This window comes from Dermacentor andersoni, chromosome 9, assembly GCF_023375885.2.
Source record: "Dermacentor andersoni chromosome 9, qqDerAnde1_hic_scaffold, whole genome shotgun sequence".
Classification (NCBI taxonomy): Eukaryota; Metazoa; Arthropoda; class Arachnida; order Ixodida; family Ixodidae; genus Dermacentor; species Dermacentor andersoni.
In genome coordinates, this window is record NC_092822.1 from 105,733,153 (window position 1) to 105,758,883 (window position 25,731).

The window sequence follows — 25,731 nt, forward strand, 5'->3', positions numbered from 1 at the left end:
TGGCTGAAGGTGATTCGGTTAGTAAGCTGTCGATTGCATTGACAGCTAAAAAACTTGCTTTTCTGAGGTCTCACATGCGCGCCCGTTCATCTTCAGGAGGCGGTCATGGTTCCTTTGAATTTTTAATGCTTACTTATGTCGGTTTTGTGCTTTATGGGGGGGGGGGTTCTTTTGTCTTGGTAAATATGTGTGTTACTCAAGATAAAAACCATTTGGGAGTCAGCGCTTGTCTTCGTCGTTCTTTTGGTCCCTCTGTCTATGTACGCGCTCTAAGTGATGTTTCCAATGGAATACTCCCGAGCCCGTACCCAAACCTTGCTTCGTTTCTCTTGGCCAGCGTTCTCCTTTCTACATCAACCATATAGTATGGATCGACAAATTGACATTTGTATGATGAATTCCACATGATACACATTCCCGCGTAGGATCTTGCCACCAAAGTGGCACTCGGTATGGCGAAGTTAGCTCTTTCTGAGCGACAATGAAATTGCCCGTGAGACAGGATAACTGGGCTGGGATGTCTCAAACAATTTATTCGAATGCAATTTCTATACACGCTTCGTGAGTGGCCTGAACCAAACAGAATAGTGCGAAAAGAATGCGCACATAATACCAACCCTGCTAAAGTTCCGCCTTCCATCGAATCTGAAGAACACTCTTAATCTGTAGAAAAAAAAGGGGAGAGGAGAGGGGGGCGTGATTCGGGCAAACGAACTATGATGGTTTGTTTTTCTGCTAGCTTTGTGCACCCGACTATTTGCAGGATCCCCATGTGTGCACCACGGGACTGAAATCCCAGCGGTCGGGGTGTCCAACGTGACTGTCGCGGAAACCGCTGGTGCTCCACTGGAACACGGGCTGCACGCTCCAGCTCGGGCCACTGATTCCAAAGAACTGCAGATTCTTGAACCTTTCGTAGCTGGTTACCTGAAACAAAGTGAAAGAAAAGGAGACCACGCACTCACACTGAAAATGCTGAGTGTCGTTCCCTGCTGTCGAGGAGATAAACACAAGAAATGACGTACAGCGCGAAGGACAACGCCTGCGAGAGGTGACATACAAGCTCTTTTCATTCAGCGCTGTGTATGTCATCTCTCGCAGTCCTTGTCCTTCGCGCTGTACATCATTTTTTGTCATGTATTGCCAACTAGCCCAAGCAGCCACCCTAGAGATAAGTACAATACGACTGTGTAACAGGCCATACGTGAAGAAGCTGCGTGCTGGTTTCGTGGCCGCATTACAGGTGCCTGCTGCCATTTTAAGGGAGAGCACTAACCGAGGGTCTTGTTTTTTGGTTAGTAAAAACGACATGAAGTCATGGAATAATATAGGCAATAAAAGCAAAAAAATATGTAAATAATTCTTTTCCTAATTGTAATGTAGGGCTCATAAGGAAAGAGGTGATGAAAGACACGAAAAGATTATTTGCTGCAAGTGGGAGCCGACGCCACACCTTCCCTATCGCGCGTGCTACGCACTCATACGGAGCTGCGGTGGCGTCGGTCTTCCATTCCGCTTTCTTGGGTATTACCTGTTTGTATATGTGCACTATATCTAGCCTTGGGATTGTTATGTCAGTTTGAGTGGCAAGTGCGGCCGATACATGAGAAACATTCTTTCACTCCACGTAACATAAGGGTAAGAAAGCCCCCCCCCCTCCCCCAGCAACAAGCATATAAACCCTCGTATGCTGCGTCATTACATCACCCCTGAAAACATCGGAAATGAGGAGCATTTTTTTTGTCAGTTATAATCACTTGAAGGCAGCATACATTGTAGTCCGGAAAGCACAAGGAAGAACAGTTTTATTTTACTGAAACCTAGAAATAAGAAAAGGGAAATTAAACATCATGAAAAGACACCTTGCTTCAGGTGGAAGATGAATCCATAGTTTTGGCAGAGTTGTCTTTTGGGCATCACGGAACAGCTCTCTGTTACTTCAGAAGCGAGCACTACGGTTAAAATGCACATTATGTAGGATTATTTCAAGTGTTTTATCGCCAGAAAGAAAAACAACAACAAAGTACGAAGGCATTTTTGAGGCAGGGGTTGTGGCAAATAGAACCTGTGCTTATTGCTTCCAACATGCTCTGCAGTTATCTGGATACTGTTGTGCTCATGGCATGTTCGCGGTGGAGCAATTGTCAAGTCCAGCGACCATCGCAGCCACTACTACTATGATGTCAACATCCGGTAGAGGGCGCCTGGTAGCTTGACGTCACAAACGTATATGTAAAAGGACGCTACCTTGAGACACATATCATTTTTTGAGGCAGCGGTTGTGGTAACCAAACCCTCTTCTGATTGCTTTGCGCTTGCTCTACCGGTTAGTGTCTGTTTTCTATACGCGATTATGTGTTCCTTGTTGCCGCGACTGCTGCCTTCGAATCCGTGTCTCTTTTCTCTTGTATGCGTTTGCTACTTTTGCTGCCCTTGCCTTCCAATGCAAAGCGGGCCAAGAAATATTGAATTTCTTGAGGCATTGCATCGCTCTTGGCTCGGCATGCTCGGTAATTATTTAACAGCTAAAATTAAAGAGAAGTTAGCTCAGGAAGCTATCGGGGAACATGCGTTCCTAGGTGAGAGTGTGCAATTTCTGCGTGACAGTTTTGACTCTGTCGAGGTGATGCAGGATGAATTGACACTACCTAACAAGGAATCCGTTGGGCGAAATGAAGCGCTAACCAGAAGAGTTACAGAACTCGAACAGTATTCTTGGCTAAGTAATGTTCAAATCAAGCGCATGCCAGTGTCAGCACTGTGGTGCCATTGTGATGTGGATTGGTGAAGCTAATCAATGTCCTATGACGCCTAGCGACATTGACAGAATTCATCGCATCTCAACTAAATCAGAAGAAAAGAGCATTGTCGCAAGGATATGTTGGCGGGGCAAGCAAAATGACTTTGTCAGTAAAGCGCGTAAGGTTCATCTGAACTTTTCCGATGTTGGCTTCTCTGGTGCTCTGATAGCGCAATTTGTGCGAATTATCGCCTGCCTTCCGAGAACGAACGATGGTTTTCCAAGGCTGTTACACTAAAAAAAAAAAAAAAGGCTTACAAATGGCAATTTAGAGGGACCGACAATTGCATTATCAAGGCTCCCAGGTCTGGTGATAGGGTATCTCGTATTAGTGACCTAAGCATGTTTTCTTAGCCACTGGGTTCTTTGTTCATTCTTTTTCCGCACACATTTTCCCCTTCTATCGTTTATCATGGCTCTGGTCTCTTCTGAACAGCCGAAGCACATGCTAGGTAAAAGTAATCACTCTCAGGAACATTTTAACGCACGAAGGCTCCGCAAAAAATTAGGATAGTGACAATAATTGTACAAGTTCAATTGCTCATTTCTTATCAATCGTTTGCATCTTTGAAACTTGGCTCTGCACATACTAAAGGAGCCTTTGGGGCCTGTCATCGTACTGAAGCTCAGTTACTGCCACCATTGTACTGGTAGGTATGATGGCGCAGCAATCTTTATTACCTCATATCTATAGTATAGCACGCTGTGAGGCTAGTTGGTTCATAGACTCTAAAAACAGAGAGTTTCGCGAGTATCTGCTTGTCTCATATTTTACTTATTTCCAGAGTAGATCGACCCCCATTGAGAGCGAGCAGAATAACTTCCCCTGAGAGAGTTTTATTACTCCACCGCAAGGGAGAGCTAGTACTCTTCTGCAGAATTCTCGTACTCTCCCCACAAGGGTTATAATTCACCCCCAGAGTGATTCTACTTCCCCAAACCGAGCACTTCTACTCCTTCAAGCCGAGTGTTTCTACTCCCCCAAACAGAGTGCTTGTACTCCTTCAGAAGAGAGTGCTACTACGCTTCCCAATAGTGGGAAAGCACGGTGTAGAGCCATGGTCACGTTAGAGGGCATTCGCAACATTTACATGTGGGGAATATTTGGTTACTTCCTAAGCAGCTACTGCATTTATGCTTGGTGAATAGAATGTAATCTGTAGTTGCCGAGTTACTCAAATGGAACATTTTCTCTCTTAAAAGGGCAAAGTCTTTATTGATCAGTCACAAGCGAAACTGCATAATAATTTGAGTAACATACTGACACACATAAAATCAGATTACAACGATGCCCACGAACTTTACAGCCCACCTTGTAATAAAACATTAGTGTACTGTCTAAAGGTTCATCAGTATTACAGTGTAGAAATATATTTTATATTAAATTGTCTCCATCTTTTCAGATATATATTATACAATAGAAAGTTAAACAAAGAACAAACATGCGCAAACTCACAAGGTATTGACACTATGATCGAAGAGAAATATGCTCCATATTACTGGCCAGAAAAGGCATTTCTGGCACAAAACGCGTGCACTTATGTGGCAGAGGTTGCCAGATGAGCTGCTAAGCATGGGTACTGGTAACGTAAATTGCGCAAGAAACTTTTTTTTTGCATATTTTTGTGGAATAGACAGCAGCTCATTTGATAACGCCCTGTACACCGTATGGAATTTCCTGACTGCGAGTACAGTGAATATAGAAATGTGTTGTATATTCTCATGTGAGGCCGTGGGTCAAGCTAGCTTTGCTTATATTTCACATAAAGTTATTCATGTATGGGCTGCACCCCATTCTTTCTAAGCGTGTCTTGTCGTGGTTCTGCAGCAATATCCCGCCCGGTCTCAAAGCAGTACAGAGGCGTATCATATTTCCTATTTGGTCGGCGTCCTCACGAAAGCAGTTTCCTTTTGCTGTTGGGATTGATCCGTTACACTTTCTCACGAATAAATTAAATTAAATTTACAATATTATCTATTGTGTAGCAAATGAGTGCAAAACTGCAAGGAGGATTGTCAAGAAAATCTTGCGCATCAGATTTCTTGTCATGTATGTACGTAGCTTTTCATTCCGCATTACGGTAAGAATGCGATACTTCTGAGCAGCAGCTAGCACAAATACATAATGAATTATTGTGAGCAGTAGAAAATGCAATCTAACTAAAGTATCGCATGGCTACAGTTGTGAACCAAAAATCAGATGTGATGAATATGATGCATCAAAGGCGACATAAGCATAAGTACAGGCACGGAAGTGCACGAAAAAGACAAACAAAGAAGCTAATCATCAATCAGGAAAGGCACCATTCTGTTTTACATATCCCTTCCATGCATGTGGATTTTGCATACGGCTATGCATATACTTGCACAATTAACCAACGACCTCAAACCATAGCATTTTTCCTACTGAAGTGGTTAAGGTACACTAAAGTAAGAAAAATTATTTCGCTTTACGGATTCTTATCTTCGTCTCAAAAGAAGTATATATGTGTCTGGGAAGACTAATACATCGCCTCACTGTGCAGTCTATCTTAAGTCCAGAAGTTTACATTTACTATTCGCGAGCAGGGGTCGAACTTCACCCGTACCGAGAAATGGAATATGTGCATGATCCATTAAACACGACGCAGTTCATTCCTGCATCACCACTGCACCAATCGATCGAGTAGCTTGGAGGTACACGCCCGCGTCTTGGTCGCGCTGGCATCCCTGAAGCAGAAATGATTACTAATGCTATCAACTTCCGTATGTTGACTAATGTTAAAAAGTTAACGAGCTATTTACGCCGCTGCCTCTATTCTATATTGAAGAAGACGTACTAGATGAAGTTATGTGCGCATGTCGTATTTGTCCTCTGTGGCAATATATTTTGCATATTTCTGCATAATGCCAATGGATGTCCGTGGTGGCTAACACAGACAACATGGATTTGTAGCTGGCGTTTTGTGAGAAGTTGCAAAAATGCCTTGAGTCAACACGCATCGTATGCGCCGACGATGTTTCTGGAGGCCACCGTGGGTCCCCTAGAGTGTAAAACTATTCCACTCTGTTTTTATTTCAAATAGGCCATTAGCCCTACGTGATAGGTCAAAATGGTTCGGGCTCTGTCCATATGGGTGTGACGGCCGCCCATGTGGGCTGGACCCGAACCATTCCCACCTATCAGGGAGGGCTAATGGCCGATTTGGAATAAAAATAAATTGGAATAGTTTTACGTTATGGGGCGCATGATATCGTCTCCAATTAACTACGCCGCGTCATGGCTAAGCAGACGCTGCCCTTTCGCCACATTGTAGCCACGAAAAATAGTCCTCAACTGTACAGATCTTCTTAAAGGCAAATTGAAGAGTACATTGTGTACATGTTATTAGAATGGAACGTACACACAGACACACGCGCGCGGTGCGAGACCTGGGGCGCTATTACGTAAGACTATTCCTAACTTTTCTATTCCAATGCTGCAATCAGCCCTCCGCGATTGGTGAAAAACTTTTTCGGGCCAACCCCACTTAACATGTCTGTCAGGCGACGTCACGAAAACTGCGATGGCTCCCCATCTGATATAACGTGTACACACTGATTACGCATGATTTGACCGAACAAGAGAAAAATAGTTATTTCTAATTCGACGCCTTTTCGCCATTAGCCCTCTGCTATTGATGAAAAGTTTTCGGACTGCACCGATTTCACCTGCTTGTCACGCGACGTCACAAAACCGCAAGAACTCACCTCGTCAAAGTGACGTGTACGCGTTAAAGATGCATTAATATGCCGAACAAAACTGAATTTCCTTCTGAATAGCCGCAGGCTGCCCCGTTCCGAAAGGAATAAAAGATGGCTGCCGCCGATCGCTCAGGCACTGGCCACTTGCACCTGCCGAAGAGCACGGGTTTATTTACATGTAATACAACTTTTTGCGTGGCCGTGTAACGTTTTCAAGCACTTTCGGCACGTTTACGACCTCGTTCTGCCAACTCTTCTTTGCTGAGGATCCGTTTTAGCGTCATTCTTAAGTTACCGTTGCATGCCGCCGCGATTGTCGACGAGCCATTGCCAGCTAAGTAAGGGAAAGCGGACCAATCACAGACGCCGGCACCACCATCTTCATCTGGTTATCGATTTTCAGTGCAGCGGCTCGGCCCCGTCGAATCCCTCTCCACTTGAGCGTGCTCCTCGCGTCTTGCGAGCCAATTAGATAAGACAAGCCGCTTACTGTAAACAATGTTATTCGTTTTCAAGCAAACAAAAGTGACCTCCTAGGAACGAGAAGAGCGTTTGATTGGTCTGTTGAGATAACCCTGCGGGTTACCGTCTGATGCTTGCGTCGGCGGTTACGCAAATTTGCCGTCAGGAGATTGGAATAAAAACATATTGGAATAATTATACGTTATAGGGCCCCTGCACAAACACGTGCAGTGCTGCAGGCAATCAAGGCGGTGCGAAGGAGAGATGTACTCCCGCTGGTTGGAAATTTTACCCCTCATGCGGCGTCATATAAGTACTATAGAATAGTACCATAGAAGTGGTATAGAATGGTATCAAGCTGCCCCTAATAGGAAATGTCTGAGCTTAGAGTGGGTCATGGTGGTGTGGGCTAACGAAATCTTTAAGAAAGATAAATTTAAAGTGAAGGGAAGTGAAAAGTATACAACAGGGCATCGCGTACCTTTGAGTCCATGCCACCGACTGGCCGTCGGTACATTTTCGGGATGTCGTACTTTCCGTGTGGGTCGAGCAGGTCATAGCGGGACGATACCGCGTACACTGGGTTGTACGGTGGAGTGCAGTTGCAGCGGGAGAAAGGGTCCCGGGTGTAGTCGTTGTACCTTGAGTAGGAGAAGCACAAAAAAAAAGAAAGAAACCACTTTGGAGGTTAGCACATGTACTCTAGAAGAACGCTGACTGCCACACGCTGACAAAATACCATGGAGGGAGTTTGCAATTCACTGCATAATGTCATGGTGAGTTTAATGAGAAAATGGAAAAGTTGATCTCAGTAATGGCATAATAGGCTATTCCAGATGATTGGCAAAGAATGTGACATACGCGTGCTGATCCACACACACACACACACACACACACACACACACACACACACACACACACACACACACACACATATATATATATATATATATATATATATATATATATATATATATATATATATATCCATCTATATAACCGACGCATTTGGGCCAGAGCCTCCTGATGCAGCGGGTGCCATCGTTGAAAAGCCCTTTAGACGTAGATTCCATTCCGTTCAGCATCAGAAAAATTAAAGCGTCGGTTTTTTCATTGAAGAGCGGCACATTTCCAGTAGCACACAGTTACCAAAGCTGGCGTTAAAGACGTTCAGTGAAAAGCGGCACACACAAGTACTGACACATACCCAGTAACTCAAGGTTCACTGAACACCAGCATACACAAATTGGCCCATAGCCAGTGCTCGAACTCGGCGACAAAGGGTTGCTTCGAACAGCGATACCTACCAAGTCCTGCACGTAATGACCCCTGTCGGTGTGAAAGAGGTTCATAGAAGAGCGGCACGTGTGTACACATTGGGACATAATAAATCACTCAAGCTGGCCCGACGGAATTGGCTTCAATACCTGCTTTCTCAGCGAAGCAGCCTGATGCGCCACCCACTTGGCCACGGACTACCCAGCAATCTCGGTAGGCGGTAAGACGGTTACACTCCGTTTCATACGTTGCGTGCAACGCTACCAAAGCTGGGGAGCGTAATACGGTGCTGTACTTGCGACAAGAAAGGTAGCGCTCAACGCTGCCCAAATGCAATTAAAGAGAGATTCTGTAAACACAAATATAATAATTAGTATTTTGTTAATGTTTTGTGAACAGACAAGATCTATGCACGCCTAAAGCTCCAGTATCCAAAGCGTCATAGTACTTTCAATATCCCTCTCAGTTCTCGCCAGGTTTAGCGCCGTCCGAACAGCAGACACAAAGATGGCGTCTCCCACTTCAGCAGGAAGCACATCACTTCATCGTTTGTTTTTGAAGATATCTCCTGCGAAGTTTTCAAGGGAATGCAAGCAACTTATCGTCAACGTCTACGCAGGGACAAATGCACGCTTCTCAGAGAGTACAGTCGGCGAAGTTTTTGATACTTTGAGTGCTCATACCGGAGTTAGTTAATTCGGGTTTAATGGCGCAAAAGCGACTAAGGCCATGCTGCGCCAGCCACAAGATATTAAGAATTCAAATCTTAAAGCAGCGCAAGCTGCGATACTTTAGAGTTTGTGTAAAAAACCAGTTTCTTCTAAAAAGCTGAACAAGTCACTGAAGGGCACTAGCGGTTAATCTCCGAGTATTGATGCGGGGTGTAAAGGTATGTGTAAGTTGTAGAGATTCTGTAAAAGCCTTTGTCTCTGTGTTTCAATGTTTCGACATGTCATAATAATGTGCATTATGGTGAGTGGTTCATGGCACTTCTCGCAAGTTGGCGGGTTTTCGTTTTGAAGTAGAAAATGGTGTGTCAGGTGTGTATGCCCGATTCGAATTCTACATAGGATCACCTCATAGAAGCGTTGCTGGTGACTGCACGACTTCCATTTATTAAGCAGGGGTGTTATTGTGTGTAACTTGTTATTTGTGCATGAGTCCCATTCTAGTTGCCACTTTGATGTCAGGGCCTTATGAATCGCTCGGATACTGTCTTTGTATGGAAGTGTTGTTTGTGTTATACTTTTGTGCGCTGCCATGAACGCGCATCTATCTGGTGCTTCATTCCCTGGTATCCCGACATGGCTTGGGACCCAGCAGAATCGTAAGGTTCTTCCGTATTCATTATAGGCCAACATGTTTAGGATATCACCAATTAGGGGTTCAGACGCGGAGTTAAGGTTTAGAGATCTGAGTGCGCTTAACGAATCGGTATATATGATAGCATTCATCTGCTTGTCGCTGGTAATTTTTTTACTGCCGTCCATATTGCAAAAGCTTCGGCGGTAAACACTGAAGAAAAATTATTTATCCGAATGCTATTTGCCAATTTTTTGTTACGATCCCGACACCTACGTATTCTTGTGTTTTGGAGCTGTCAGTGTAAAACTCGGTGTAATTTTTATATTTTTCTTGAATGGCTCGGAACTCTTGTATTATGTGTTCTTGCGGAATGTCTTTTTTCTTTAGATATGTTAGTGTCCAGTCACATAGCTGTGAAAAGTTGTACCATGGTGGCAACCTTGGTGACCTTTCAGCAACCTGCAGGGCCTCATGAGGAACATCGTAATTCTGACAGTATTCTTCGTGTCGTAAGATGAGTGGCCGAATCATGTTTGGTTTGTTTGTGTAGTGTATCCGTGATTTGCACTGTGTTACGATGCTGTAGCATATATGCTGTGGTGATGATCGAATTCGTAGCACATAGGAAAGTGTAAGTAGTGCTCTGCGTTGCTGTAAGGACGGCTCATTGCAGTCAACATATAAACTTTGGACAGGCGATGTTCTGTAGGCATCGCTCGCCAGTCGTAGGCCAAGATTGTGAACTGGATCAAGTCGCTTAATGTAGGACTGCCTAGCTGCACCATAAACTACACTACCGTAGTCGAGAATGCTACGTACAACAGACCGGTATATACGTAATAGACATGTTCGGTCAGATCCCCAGTGCTTGTGCGATAAAGCCTTAATGATATTTAGCGTTTCATTTGCTTTTATCTTAGTTGAGTTAATGTGGGCAAGGAAATTCAGTTTTGTGTCAAAAGTTACACCTAAAAATTTGTAGTCTTCTTTGACCGGTAGCGTTGTACCATACCATGTGAGAACTGGAGTGCAGTGTAAACCTCGCTTCTGGGAAAAGAGAACTGTGACAGTTTTGTGTATTGAAAAACGGAAACCATTTTTGTCAGCCCATTGTGTCAGATTATTTATCGTTATTTGTAGTTGTCTTTCGCAGGCGGGTAGATTTGAAGCGCGGCAAGCCACTTGCAAATATAATGAGTGCATAACAGATGATGGGATAATTTTATTAACAGAGTTCATTTCGACTATGAAAAGTGTCGTGCTCAGAATGCAACCTTGTGGAAGGCCATTTTCTTGTGTAAATGTGCGTGAAAGTGTTGTGCCGAGACGTACTTGAAATGTTCTATTTGACATGAAATCACAGAGACAATTTAGCATTCTGCCGCGAATTCCCAGGTCAGCCAGGTCTCTTAGGATTCCATATCGCCACATCGTATCATAGGCCTTTTCTAAATCGAAGAAAACCGTCAGGCAATATTGCTTGTGTAGGAAGGGGTCACGTATTTCCAGTTCTAGTCGTGCGAGATGGTCAATGGTGGAGCAACCCTTTTTGTATCCGCACTGGTGCATATCTATTAGGCGTCTTGTTTCAAGGATAAATGTGAGTCTTGTGTTTATGATGCTCTCATAGGATTTAGCTAGACAGCTTGTTAATGCAATGGGTCTATAGCTGCTAGGGGATGTTGCGGGTTTACCAGATTTTAGAAAGGGCACTGCTATCGCATTTTTCCAATCTGTGGGCATTACCCCAGACTCCCATATCATATTGAAAAATTTAAGAAGTGTCCCTACCGATGCTTGAGGTAAGTGTGCCAGCATTGTGTAGTAGACACGGTCAAGACCTGTTGCCGTTTTTTTACCGGCAGAGAGAACTCTGTTCAATTCATGTATTGTGAGGGGGTTATTATACATTTCAGCTGAAGCCCCAGTGGTGGGCAGTCTCTGTTTCTCCGCCGACTCTTTATATTTTAAGAATAAATTTGAATAGTTTGCCGAGCTGGAAATGTCGTAAAAGTGTTCACCTAATGAGTTGGCCTGGTCCTGTAGTGCTGTATGTGTGCCTGGGCATGTAAGTAGTGGTATTGTGTAAGATGAGTACTCTCCTCTAAATTTTCTCACCTGGTCCCACATTCGTTTTGATGTTACCGTACTATTAATTGAAGCGATGTATTTTTGCCATGATGATTTTTCAGCATGTCTACGAATGAACCGTGCTTTGGCTTTCGTTTGTTTGAAGGTTAACAGGTTGCTATAGGTGGGGTACCTTCGTAGGATTCCCCAGGCCCTATTTTGTGCTTTTCTAGCGTCGGCGCACTCCTTCGTCCACCAGGGGTTTAGCTTTTTGTGCACAATACCCGATGACTGGGGTATGGCCTTTTCTGCCGCACAGATTATAACCTCAGTGATTATTTTATTAAGTTTGTCAATACTTAGCTCTGGCGAAAAGACATCTTCTAGTATCGCGTTCTCCATAAAGACCGGTCAGTCCGCGAGCTGTAATTTCCATCGACGAGGTCTAGTTACTAGGGTTTTTGGTAATGATAGGAGTTTGATGAGTGCGGGTAAGTGGTCGCTACCATATGACGTGTCGAGAGCTTCCCATTTAAGATGAGTAAAAAGTGAAGGCGAGCAAAAAGCTAAGTCTAAACAACTAAAAGTGCGGGAAGTTGGTGAAAAGTAGGTCGGGGCGCCTGAATTTAAGAGGCAGACGTCATTGGATAAAATAAAATCTTCAACCAACTGTCCTCCTTGGTCAGTTTTGACACTCCCCCAAAGAGTACAATGAGCATCAAAATCCCCTACTAAAACAAATGGTTCTGGTAACTGATCTGTTAGATTTTCTAAGTGTTTAGCAGTAAAATGTGTGTGGGGTGGAATATACAGTGAGCAAATGGTGATGGTTTTGTAAGATAGAATGGTGACAGCTACGGCCTCTAAAGATGTATTTAATTGGACTTTTCGTGTAGGAGTGCCGCCCTGCACGACTATAGCCACTCCACCTGACAAACAGCTGGAACATTCGCGGTCCTTTCGGACAACGTCGAAGCCTCTAAGGAAATGACTGTGTTTAGAGCCTAAGTTTGTTTCCTGTAGGCAAAATGCGATTGGCGAAAAGTTATTTGTTCTGTCTTTAATGTCACCTAAATTGCGAATCAGTCCTCTACAATTCCAATGCACGATAAAAGCCATAGTGGCAAAATTGAGAATGGTAATTTACATATATGTACTAAGTAATGTAGGTGACATTTGTTAGTGGGAATGTACTATTGGAAGAACGGTAACCGTTCAGGTTACCGGTCCCTTTGTTCGCGTAGTTATCGTGAGCTTGTCTTTCTTAGCGCGCTCCAGATAGCGCTGATGTTTTGGCGTCGATGACGTCGGAGTTTTGGTGTCGACATCCATAACCTTCTCCGCGGCGCTGGATGATCGAGAACCAGGCGCTGAGACGCGCGTCTCAGGCCTGGGAGTTCGATTTAGCCTGGGGCCCTGTGGAACCGGGGTCTGCAGGCCCGTCTGTGATGATGATGATGGAGCAGCACTGGCTGCTGCCACCAAAGGGACGGATGGAGTTACTACTGGGCCACTGACTGCGGTCCCTGTAGACTCCTGAGACCACTGCGGTGCTGTCCCCTGCCGCACCGCACTGGCGTAGGTCGTTTGAGGTAAGTGTGCTAGTTTCTTTTTGCTTCATAAAATGAAATCTTCTCTTTCACTGTAAGTGCAATTACCTCTTTCTCTTTCTTCCAGCAGGGGCAAGATCGTGAATATGCTGGATGATCTCCTTTGCAGTTTGTACAGTGTGTAGCAGCATTACAGTTTTCCGACTGATGGTCATTGGCACTACACTTTGCACATGTCGATTTACCTCTGCATGATTGCGATGCATGTCCGAATCTCGGGCACTTGAAACACCGCCTGAGGTTTGGGATATACGGTCTTACGTTGATCTTAAGATAGCCTGCATCAAGTGTAGTAGGCACAATACTGGTACCAAAGGTAAGTATAACGTGTTTGGTCGGGATTTGTTCGTCATTTCTTCGGAGAGTTATTCTTTGAAGTTTGATTACATTTTGTTCTTGGAAACCTTCCAGGAGTTCTTCATCGCTTAGGTTTAAGAAATCTTCTTCTGATATTACACCCCTGCTTGTGTTGAGAGAACGGTGTGCTGAGATTGTGACTTTGATGTTACCGACACTGGTGAGATCAGCGAGCTTTGCGACTTGGTCTTTGGTTTTGAGTTCAAGGAGGAGGTCCCTACTTGACATCTTTGAAGCTTTGTTGTGCTTTCCGATTTTTTCTACTAGGCATTTTGCTATTAGGCATGACGATAGTTTTCTCATTGGCAGAGATCCTTCACTGTGGATCACATGATAGCGTGGGAACGTTTCTGCGTTGGTTTTCAAAGTGAAATCGAAAATTGCTTCGGTACGCCCTCTTTTGATAGGACGATCTGCAAGGGGGGGGGGGGGGGAGAATGCATTTGCCATGTATTCTTAGAATATTCAGCGGCGAAGAAGCCACCCACCACCGAGCCCAACAAGGGGACGCTACGAGGTTAGGAACATACCGGCATACGTCAGCTATACAACGCCGCTATAACCTAATATATGTACCCAAGGTTGGGTAGATACACACGGTTAACCCTTGCTGCCTGGAAAATTAGAAGTAAACTGAAGTTAGTAGAAGACAGGAAAGATTCAAAGTGAGAGAGAAAGACGAAGAGTGGAGAGGGGGACAGGAAGAGGCAACTGCCGATTTCCCCCGGGTGGGCTAGTCCTGGGGTGCCGTCTATGTGAAGCAGAGGCCAAAGAGGTTTGTTGCCTCCGCCGGGGGGCCTTAAAGGTCCAGACACTCAGCATCGGCTAAACCTCCGGGATCCCCCTTTCCCCAGACACGGCTAAGCCGCGCACGGCTACACGCGGGAGGGTCCAACCCCCGTGTGCTCGGGTACATGGTGTCGCAACACACCAAACGCCTGCTGACGCAGACGCCCCTGCGGGGACTCATACCGGAGTGTCCACTCGCACTGTCACGAAGTACAAGGCAAGTGTCTCTCAGGCCGACTGGCTTCATCGAAGAAGGAAACTCGCAAAGTGTTTCCAGCAAGCTCGCGTTTCATAAAGCATGATAGTTTTACGCTACACGCTGTTCGTCCTAATGTACATGGCATGTACGCTGAAAAAGAAATTCCAACTCTTGATAAAACTATCCGAGCTGTTAACGAAGACGACGATCTGCCGCTGTGCAGCGAGACCAGATTATGGAGGCTATTGCATGACACTGGTTTTACTTTTTAAAAACGAAAACGAAAGCTGGCATTCATCGTGTGCGACGACATAATCGCCTGGCGTCGGAAGTACTTGAGGGTCATCAAGGAACTTCGGAAGCAGGTCAAGTATGCAGCATACTTTATAAGGGCACATCGAGTTCTTTTTTCGTGTATTCTTGGCGCTTCGAAATAGAAAACAGAATGTTTATGCACTTTAATGGGCAGCATGTGCTTTAGCTCGCATTTTATTTGTTGTTTACGCACTGATGCAGGGTAAAATTTTGTGGCTATGCAGTTGAAGCTACAACAGTAACGTACCGGCTTCCACAAACGCACTGTTCGAACGTGCTCACGAGTGAGAGACACAGGCCTGCAGTGCAGAGTCACAGTGCAGTCACAGTGCAGTCACAGCTTCCAGTGCAGAGTCACAGAAAGCTGTCCCCGGGTAGTGTCAGGCGTTTTGCAGTTGTGAACAAGATTTCTGGTACGCCATAGAGACATATTCGTGTTCCATTTTTCCGCAAGGCAATCATTAACCTAGGTGAAACGTGGGTAAATGCCGGCTACACCAAGCAGCAAGTATGACAAGACAGCACAGTGGCATCATCTATAAGGACGCCTTCCTAAGCGGCCTAACAGCGGGTCCAGCAGCCCCATCCAGAAAGGGAGGCCGCCCGATCCTCACGCACGCAGGAAGCAGTGACACTGGATTTATTAACGATGCAGCAGACTTCTTCTGGGCCAAGAACGACAGTAATGTATACTACCATTCGGAGATAGATGGCCCATACTTCGAACACTGGTTTACGACTCAATTTTGCCCAACATCCCCGCCAGTAGCGTTATTGTTATGGATAACGCGCCGTACCACAGTGTCGCTTGAAAAAGTGCCCACAGCGTCGAGACAAAAAGGTGACATACAAGCGCGGCTTACAAGAAGGCGAATTGCTTCGAGCTCAAATATGGTTCGTGCCGAACTTCTGGAACTTTGAAAGAGACTGAGCCGACCCTACGGTGGCACTGTGTAGCGTATAGACAATACTGCTGCTCAACGCGAAGTGTTACGAACTCATGAAGTGTTAAGACTGCCTCCATACCACTGTGAATTTAACACGATAGAGAATGTACGTGATGTCGTGAAAGGGCACGTAGCCATGAGAAACAAGGCGTTTACTTTGGCGCATGGTGGGCATCTCTTATCAGGTGCACTTGCATCAGTAACCCAATAAATGTGGGCAAACTGTTGCACTTACGTCCAGCTTGTCGAAGATGACGCCTGGAAATAACGGGATGCAAACGTCGATAATGGAGTCGAGCTCCTCATTATTAGCACTGATGGGTCAACTGAGTTTTCTGACGAGTTTAGCTCAGCATTGAATGGGATCAAAGACCTTGCTTAAAGGACCCCTCAGCAGGCCCGTTGCTATTATCATGCCTGGTATCTTCAGCAGTTTGTACGCCCAAACCCGTGCATCTCGCTGCATGTTAATTGTGGGCGCGGGACCATCGAGTGGGCGCGGGACCATCACTGTCAACATGTCTCACGCGCCGCGCTTTGGCGCATTACAGGTGTTCCTGCCGCTTTTCCTGCTGTCAACCACTGCCTTGCCTCCTGGTGAACCCGAATGCCCGTCCAGCCCGATACCATCGACGCCGCACTGCTATCAACCGCACTACCCCTACCGTACTGCTCCGCTCGTCATCTCCGTCTTCTGCGCATCATCCAAGTCTACGATGACGTCACCAACCACAGTCGATATAAGAAGCTGCCAGTGCGACAGTTTCTTCAGTGGGTGTGGGACCGTCACTGTCAACATGTCTCACGCTCCGCGCTTTTGCGCATTACAGGTGTGTAACGTTTTTTCCATGTATGCCAGAAGGAGCGACGACGGTTTCCTATTATTGTTCCTGCACCCACGAGTGCTCCGTGATATTGCTGTTGATTGTTTTTCAATGGGTGTTTTACTACTATGCTCTGGAGATATTGAGTCGAACCCAGGACCCCTGACTCGTTCTCAGTCCTTGGCTGAACTACAGTCCTTGCCTGATGAGCCAGGCGAACAGATGAAAGTCATATTTCATATCCTAAAAGATCTTCAGGCTCGATCCGTGCAAGCAGCAAAAATCCAGTCCGATATGGCCGCTGACATTAAAGCCATCAAAGCCAGTAAAAAAAATGTTGAAATCAAAATTGGCGCCATCGAAAAAAGACTAGATGACCTAGAAGATAAAACGGACTCACTTGACCAAATTGATCACGAAATAGCCACCATCGAGACCTCGGTACAGTCGCTGTCAATCAATTCTGCTTCTTTGCAATCACGGCAGACCAAACTTGAAGACCAATCACGACGCTGCAACCTCATTTTTTATGGATTAGCTGACCACCGGGAATTGTGGGCTGAGTCGGAAAAAAAAATTAAAGTAGTTTTGGCTGAAACACTTGACACTCTTCCGAATTCAGCCATTGAACGCGCTCATCGCCTAGGTCAATATTCGCCAGGAAAACAACGTCTGATCATTGTAAAATTTACTAACTTTAAGATAAAAGAGATAGTCCTCCCTGCCCGAAAAAAGCTGAAGGACAAAAACGTCACAGTTAATGAAGAGTACTCACCTGCTACACGTCACGCTCGCACGAAATTAACCGAGTTTGCCAAAAGTGAATCCGAAGGAGGTCCGTATCAGCTCCGATATAACAAATTACTAATGAATAAGAAATATTACATGTATGATCCCGAATCTAACTGCGTTACCGAGCATACGAAGCAACCGCCGTCAGATGATAGTTATCCTACTAACTCTGTTAAACAGCACACGCAGAAACCGCCCTCAGCTGATAATCCCGCCAGTTCGGCTCGCGGCAGTCCGTAGGGACGCGGGAGGGGATGTGGACATTCTTCTTCGCAGATATCCGTTCTTTTTACTAACATCCGCAGTATCATCAGCAAACGTGACTGCCTTAACTCCGCCATCGACACCTGCAGCGCTGATATCATAGTACCAACTGAAACCTGGTTGCGTCCTGAAATTGGGGACCACGAACTCTTTTTATTGGAAATAATTTCTCTATCTATCGCTGCGATCGCATTGGGCGGCAAGGAGGAGGCGTACTGCTCGCTATCACGAAAAATCTCGCTTCACAGTGCATCCACGTCAACACCCCTTTAGAAACTGTCTGGGCATGTGTCGCCCTAAATCATAAAAAAGTTATTATTGGGGTCTGTTATCGGCCTCCTACCTATACACAGAACTTCGTAAATGAATTACACGATGTTAACATCGTTTCATCCTGTTACCCAAACTGCCCATTACTTTTGCTAGGTGATTTTAATATGCCAAACATAACCTGGTCTAACACTGTCCCCACGATACACCCAGCTTCCATGCTAGCTAAAGAATGTTTAGGAATGTGCTCCGTTTTTTTTTCTCTCGAATAGCTTGTAACTGAACCGACTAGAACCACAGACTCTGCTGGTAATACCCTTGACCTCGTTCTCGCTTCACAGCCCGACCTAGTTTCCAACATCACTCACGTTCCAGGAATGAGCGACCACTCTTTACTCTTTTTTCACTTAAATCTCGCACGACCTAAACATGCCAAAAGAACTGTAACCATCCGTAATTACAATAAAGCAGACTTCCACGCGATTAATAGAGAATTATGTTCATTCCTTGATGTTTTCCTCCAAGATTTCGACAGCCGTACAGTAGACACTAACTGGGCAATCTTCGCAGAAAAAGTTACTTACCTAACCAACAAGTACATTCCCATTCGCATCGTCACTAGCAAGTCAGACGCTCCCTGGTATAATGTTCATATAAGACGCTTATCAAATAAAAAGAGTCGATTGTACAGGTCGGCAAAGTTTTCCTCGAGTGAAGCTCGTTGGAGTGCCTACCGATTGGCTTCAAGCGAATATGTATCAGCGCTAAGAAACGCCAGAAACAATTTATGTCGCACGCTGCCGTCCATGTTAAGAAATGATACCAAGAAATTCTGGCGCGTTATTAACCAAAAAGATGATGACACCATAACTCTTGTAGATAACTCCGGGAATGCCATACCCTGCGATCATATCGCATCCGTCCTCAATGAAACGTTTATCCAAAACTTTTCTGTAACCTGCAATGTTTCCCCACCCACTGCACCTTGTTATGATTACCAGGCTATGTTTCCAATTACGGTTGAACCATGTGGCGTCGAAACCGTGATTAAATCGTTGCGTCTCTCCTCTGCTCCTCGCCATGACCTAATTTCCGTGAAATTTTTGCACAGCACTGTTGTTTATTCATCTATTTTACTAGCAAAACATAAAACATTTTCAACAATCGCTTGACACAGGATACCTGCCCCTTGATTGGAAAGTCTGTAAGGTGATCCCACTTTATAAATCAGGTGACAAGCATTCTCCTCTCAATTATTGGCCTATTTCACTAACCAGTAACCCATGCAATATATTAGAACATATCCTATACTCACAGCTTGCTAACTTTCTTGAGTCAAACTCATTTTTTTCAAGTTCACAGCATGGCTTTCGAAAATCATATTCTTGTGAAACGCAGCTGGCTTCCTTCATACATAAGCTACACCTAATTCTTGATACTCGTTCAATGGCAGATTGCATTTTCCTAGACTACTCCAAAGCTTTCGATAAAGTGTGTCACAAACTGCTACTTCCCAAACTACAGCTCATGAACATTGACCCCAAACTTCTTGCTTGGATTGAGTGTTTCCTTAAAAACCCTTCGCAATACGTGTCAGGTAATAATCTTAACTCTCACTCAAACCCTGTCCATTCCTGCGTCCCACAAAGATCCGTCCTCGGGCCTCTTCTTTTACTAATCTACATCAGCGATTTGCCTTCTTCTGTTTCCTCTCATATCCATTTATTTGCGGATGACTGCGTAATCTTCAGAGAAATAACAAGCAGTGACGATGTAGCCGCTCTTCAGTCTGACCTGAACGCTATTTCATTGTGGTGTAAAACATGGCTAATGGAACTTAACATCAGAAAATGTAAATCTCTACGCGTATCCCGAACTTGCAACAGTATCCCCACTTATTGCTTAGATCATGTCCTCTTAGAATCGGTAGTCTCATACAAGTACCTTAGTGTACACATCACTTCCACTCGCACTTGGTCTGTACATATCACATACATAATTAAGAATGCTAATCATATGCTTGGTTACATCCGTCGCAACTTTTCTAAAGCGCCCCCATCCCTCAAACAGCTGTTGTACAAAACGTTAATACGGCCGAAACTAGAGTACGCCGCATCCATCTGGGACCCTCATCATGAAAACCTAATACATTCACTAGAAATGGTCCAAAATAACTCGGTTCGCTTCATTCTTTCCAACTCTAACAGGACCGCTAGCATATCTTCAATGAAATCAAGCCTTAATCTACCATCCCTAGCCTCACGTCGCAAAGCGTTTCGTATCTGTCTGTTCCATAAGATGTTTCATCATCCACACTTCCGCAGCGAATTAATCCCTCCTCCACGTCACCTATCATCGCGATTAGATCATGCCTACAAGGTCGGTGTCCCATTTTGTAGAACTAACGCTTTCTTTCAGTCATTTATACCTGGTACAACAGTACAGTGGCATCATTTTCCCGCACTGACAGCCACCATCAAAGATTACCAGCTTTTCAAAAAAAAAAAAAAAATTAAATTATGGGGCTTTACGTGCCAAAACCACTTTCTGATTATGAGGCACGCCGTAGTGGCGGACTCCGGAAATTTCGACCGCCCGGGGTTCTTTAACGTGCACCTAAATCTAAGTACACAGGTGTTTTCGCATTTCGCCCCCATCGAAATGCGGCCGCCGTGGCCGGGATTCGATCCCGCGACCTCGTGCTCAGCAGCCTAACACCATAGCCACTGAGCAACCACGGCGGGTCAGCTTTTGAAGAACGCCTTAGCTGATATTGTATGAGTAGACACACCTGTTAACTTTTTATTGCGATACTCCTATTTCTTGTATGACATTTCCGATTTTTTCTTGTTTTGTATGCCTATAACCACTCCCCTCTCCAATGCGAATGGCCGTGAGGGTGCATGAAATAAATAAATTGTGTAGCCCTGCTGGTAGGCTGCTGGAACATGGTGATAATCCTGGGGAATGTTTGCATTGCTCATCATCCGCGAAAACAGCTGACTAAATGTTGCTTTTAGTTGCATGAAAAAGTTGCATGAAAAAAGCTAAAAGTTACATGAAACGGAGATTGCTGGTGGTAGCGCAACCTCCCATCGGCTATGTCCTTTCTGTGTCTTCGTATTAGCCCTTGGTGGGTTCTACTGAATGTGGCTTAAAAATAAACTCGCTTGTTCGTTTTCAACAATGCTGAAGTATATATATATTTTTTCATTACGTACAAAATTCATCATTTATTTATACACAGAGTATATGATGTCAGTAAGTCGGTTGTAATGCAGGCAACCACTGAAAAGAAAAAAGTTTTTACTCAACGATTCTTACGAACAAAAAAAAAAGAAAAACTTCGCCATACTGAGACTCGAACCCAGTCTCCAAGTAGCATGTAATCCCCAGACGCGCGCCTTGTACCACTTCGCGCGCGTCGTGCCTGTGTGGTACATTTTATTAGTTTTTTTTTTTTTTTGCTGCGGACTACTTCCTAAGTTCCAGCCTGTTGCTCTCTGTGTGAAACGGAGTATAGATACAAATATACATAAATGCACGGGGCAATTCAATAGGACAATTCGGGTGGATGCCAATTTTCTACTTCCCATCTATTTTGCTCCACCTTGCGGACTTCCGGAGAACAGATTTGTCATTTCAGTGTCACAGTGCCACGAGTTGTCGATTAATTCGCCTTCGCTCTGCGATTGGCTAGCCTCCTGGTTAGCTTACTTCACCGAGCGACATCCCCAAGAAGGCAGTGGTCCCGAGTAGAAGCCCCGAACCAGCAATGATTTTCCTTCAACCGCGAGGCTTTCTTTCAATGAAACCTGCACGGATTTCTTTTGTAGCCTTTTCTTTATTCTTTATTCAAGAATTACCCCGAATTGCCCGAAGGCATTATAGCAGGGGGGTTACAGGAGCAAAAAAGAACAAATCTTCAGTCGTTCAGCACACTTGCTCTTCACACAGCTGATTCCACTCCACAATAGTTTTGACAAAAAAGGAATCCGCGAACAAGTACGTCCTGTCACGGTACTCGCGGATTTTAAGTGAATGGTCATTACGCCTAGAAATATAATGTGGTTCTTTCAGGTAGCTTTTACTGCTAATTCCAGTCTTATTATTAAATAAGAGGTAAAAAAAACTTCAGTCTCAACTTTTTCCGCCGAGAGGAAAGCAGTTCCCAATTCCATTCGAGTTTCATTTCAGTACAACTTTCTGCGATTCAGTACAACTTTCTGCTGCGATTCGGGAGGACGGCATTTTTTTTCTTTTCATAGGTACGTATAGAAAGATACATCGATAGCAGCTTCCAGAAAGTGCGCGAAGTACCAAATCAATGCTAAGCATTCGAAAAAGGCACCTCATATATGCTGTTGTCGGTTCGGTATTTGCGTTGCATCTTCCCTTAAAACATTCGATATGTTGGATATATGTTCCTAGTAATATAGCCCTGTGTTCCAGCTGCATAATCAAGGAAAGTTATGTTTCACCAAGCCTGCTCATTTATATCTTGGCAGTTAATTGTCAAGGGCAAATAAAGGCGACTAGAAGTCGTCTGCTTACCTCATCAGCGCCATCATGGAATCTGTGTCGGTGACCTTGGCGTGGTCTCTCCTAAAGATTTTTGCCCTGGGCGTATTCTCGTAAGTGAAGTAGTCACCATATTGTTCCACCAGCGCTGCTTGACCGCTTATGATGAATAAGTCCTCAAAGTAACTGAAAATAAAAACAAATAAATATTGAGTTGGTGTGAGGCATGCCGAAAATTCGGGGTTGATTTTATGAGAACCAATTACTAATGCTGAATCACTGTGTTTGGTTGTACAAAATTTCACACAAGTATCTGTAAATGTCTACAATACAGTATAACGCAGAGATTATAGCGCTGTTATTGTTACTATTTTTCACACTCATGTCCATTATTGGTGCAGTTAATGCCCAACAACCTTATGTGCAGTCGTGCTCAGGCGCACACGATACAGTAGTCGCACTATGAATTCAAGTAAACGTGAGCTGACGTAGCGAAAACGAGCTGTGGTACCAGGGGTCTTCTGTTTGAATCGTGCCCTCGGATAACTTATGTTGTTTTTTAATTTAAAGCCGAAGTTTATCTTGGGCAATTAACCACCATTTTTCTGCATCGGGTATGTTCCAAACGCTTTCCTGGGCCGATTTCGGAGGTACTCCCTGTTACGTTTCGCCTACGACGCGCGGTATAGCCGGCGCGGATGCAACGGACGCCGGGGCTTCGTTCAAAGCGGCGGACATTTTGGCCCGTTCGGAGCTGCTGCAAAGCTTCCCCGCCAAGCGCGTCCAGGAGTGTTTCAGTGCCACGTGTCTTCGTGTGTGCGTGTGTGTGTGTGCCCACGCTTGTCAAAGCGCGGCAGCCGGGGAGCGGAGCTCCCTAAGTGTGAAGCGAGGAGGTCTGACAGGCGCCGGCTTGGCGGATGCATCACTACACTCGTCTCAACGTGTCTCTCAGCGTGTCCGTGGCGCCGTCACGTGCGCCAGTGACGAGGCGTTCCTTCTTGCCCTCAACTCCGAGAGTATAAGAGCAGCTGCTCCCGGACGCCGAGGGAGGCTCCGATTTCTTCCGTTGAGTTACGTGCTCTCCCGTCTCTCCACTTCGGTCGACCTGACCGCCCGCTCTTTTGCGATGTTAGAATAAACCAGTTGTTCTGTTACCAGTCGACTCATGCTTTGCCTAGACCTTCGGATGCTTCCAGTTGTGCCCCAGGCCGCCAGGCCAACGCTACCCTTGGGGCTTGCGACCCATTTGCAACAACGGGCGTCAGCACTGAGATTCCAACAACTGTCTGCCAGCGGTGAGATCGCGACAACGGAGGCCAGCAGCGAAGAGATGCGGTTGACTGTATGCTGGGAAGCACAACGACCATCCGGGAGCAGTGCAACGAGCCCTGTGTGATGACTGGTTGCCTGCAGCGGAACGACTGCGCTGAATTCTTGGCTGCGAGGTTTGGTGAGTGCGGGACTTTCTTTTTCTGAGTTTTGCCAGGCTTTTCTTAGTGTCAGAAACAGAGCTGGTAATTGTGGTTGTCGTTGCTGCCGGTTAGTTTGCGGCAAGACAATAGTAGGCAGTAGAGAAAGCAGCATTCAGAGCAGCCATGGATTTGAAGTCGTTGCGCAAACCGAAATTGCTGGAGCTTGCAAGAGAGCTGGGTCTGGATGTCTCAGACAAACTCAGAAAACCAGAACTGCTAAGGGCTATTCTTGAGTTAGAAGCTGAGGATCACGAGCTGTCGGAATGCCTTGAGACCATTGAGGAGAGGGAGACGGCAAAAAGACAGGAGCGCGAACTTAAAGAACAGAAAGAGAAAGATGAGCGCGAACGAAAAGAACAGAAAGAAAAAGAAGAGCGTGAACGTAAAGAACAGATAGAGCGAGAGCAACAAGAGAAAAAAGAAGAGCGCGACCGTCAACACGCTTTGGAAATGAAGCGTCTCGAGGTAGAGATGGAACGCGCTCGTAATGGAAGTCAGGCACACGGTGCAGGAGAACGAGTATTGTTCAAAATGACTGACCTGATGCGGCCGTTTAAGCTTGGAGAGGACATTGGTTTGTTCCTGGTTAACTTTGAGCGAACGTGCGAGAAGCAGGGGTTCTCTCGGGAAACGTGGCCACAGCGCTTGCTCCCTTTGCTACCCGGCGAGGCGGCCGACGTAGTCGCTCGCTTGAATAGAGAAGAGGCAGAGGATTTCGACAAAGTGAAATCGAGTCTGCTAAAAAAGTACAGGCTGTCAGCGGAGGCGTTCCGTCGGAAGTTTCGGGAAAATGAGAAAGGTAAAAGTGACTCACATACAGAGTTTGCCTACAGGCTTATGTCAAACATGCAGGATTGGCTCAAAGAAGAGAAAGCGTTGGGTGATCACGAGAAAGTTCTGCAGTGTTTCGGGCTGGAACAGTTTTATAGTCGGTTACCTGAGAACGTGCGGTACTGGGTCTTGGATAGGCCAGACGTTAGTATGGTGGCTAGAGCTGCTGAGCTAGCCGAAGAGTTTGTGACGCGTCGCGCTCGTGGAGCTAAGGACGGTCAAAAGGGTGAATTTGGCTCCAAGTTTGAGAGGCCGAAGTTCACGCCCATGAGAGAAAAGGGGGACAGACGTAGTGCGGATGCGAGTGAAAGCAGTCCGACCGAACGTAAGGAGACGGCGGCCGCCGAAGCCGAACGCAGAAAGCGGTTCGAGACGAGGCAAGTGCGCGTGTGTTATACGTGTCAGAAGCCGGGTCACTTTTCGGCGCAGTGTCCAGAAACAAAAACAAAAGTCGTGTTTTTGTCATGATGCAGCACTGACGAGAATATGAAGCTTCTCGAGCCTTACATGCGAGACCTCCTCGTGAACGGGAAAGAGTGCCGAGTGCTTCGCGATTCCGCAGCTACGATGGATGTAGTTCACCCCTCTTACGTAGAACCCGATATGTTCACGGGCGAGTGCGCATGGATCAAGCAAGCCGTGGAAGCTCATAGCGTGTGTCTGCCCGTAGCAAAAGTGCTTATTGAAGGACCTTTCGGAGCGCTTGAGACGGAGGCCGCAGTGTCATCTATGCTGCCCCCCCCCCAGTACCCGTACCTATTTTCGAACAGGTCCGATCACCTCCTGCGCGAGAAGGGGCTTTTGTTTGGTGAGGCTAGCGTTCAGGCCTTAACCAGATCGAAGGTTCGGGAGCTCGCTGCAAAGGCGGTAGTTGCGGGGCCGACGTTGTCGAACGATGAGAA

The 25,731-nt window shown here is 45.6% G+C and overlaps 1 protein-coding gene across 1 annotated transcript in view; it reads right to left on the minus strand.

Moving 5' to 3' along the window:
• Positions 1 to 513: 513 nt before the first annotated feature.
• Positions 514 to 25,731, minus strand: part of LOC126527912 (putative phospholipase B-like 2) — a 79,876-nt gene continuing 54,658 nt past the window's right edge. Inside the window, exons 10-12 of the mRNA XM_050175756.3 lie at positions 22,560 to 22,712; positions 7,467 to 7,626; positions 514 to 927 (exon numbers count right to left, since the gene is read on the minus strand). Of these exons, the coding sequence (XP_050031713.3) occupies positions 754 to 927; positions 7,467 to 7,626; positions 22,560 to 22,712 (487 nt within the window). The 3' untranslated portion in view covers positions 514 to 753. The remainder of the gene's footprint in view (positions 928 to 7,466; positions 7,627 to 22,559; positions 22,713 to 25,731) is intronic.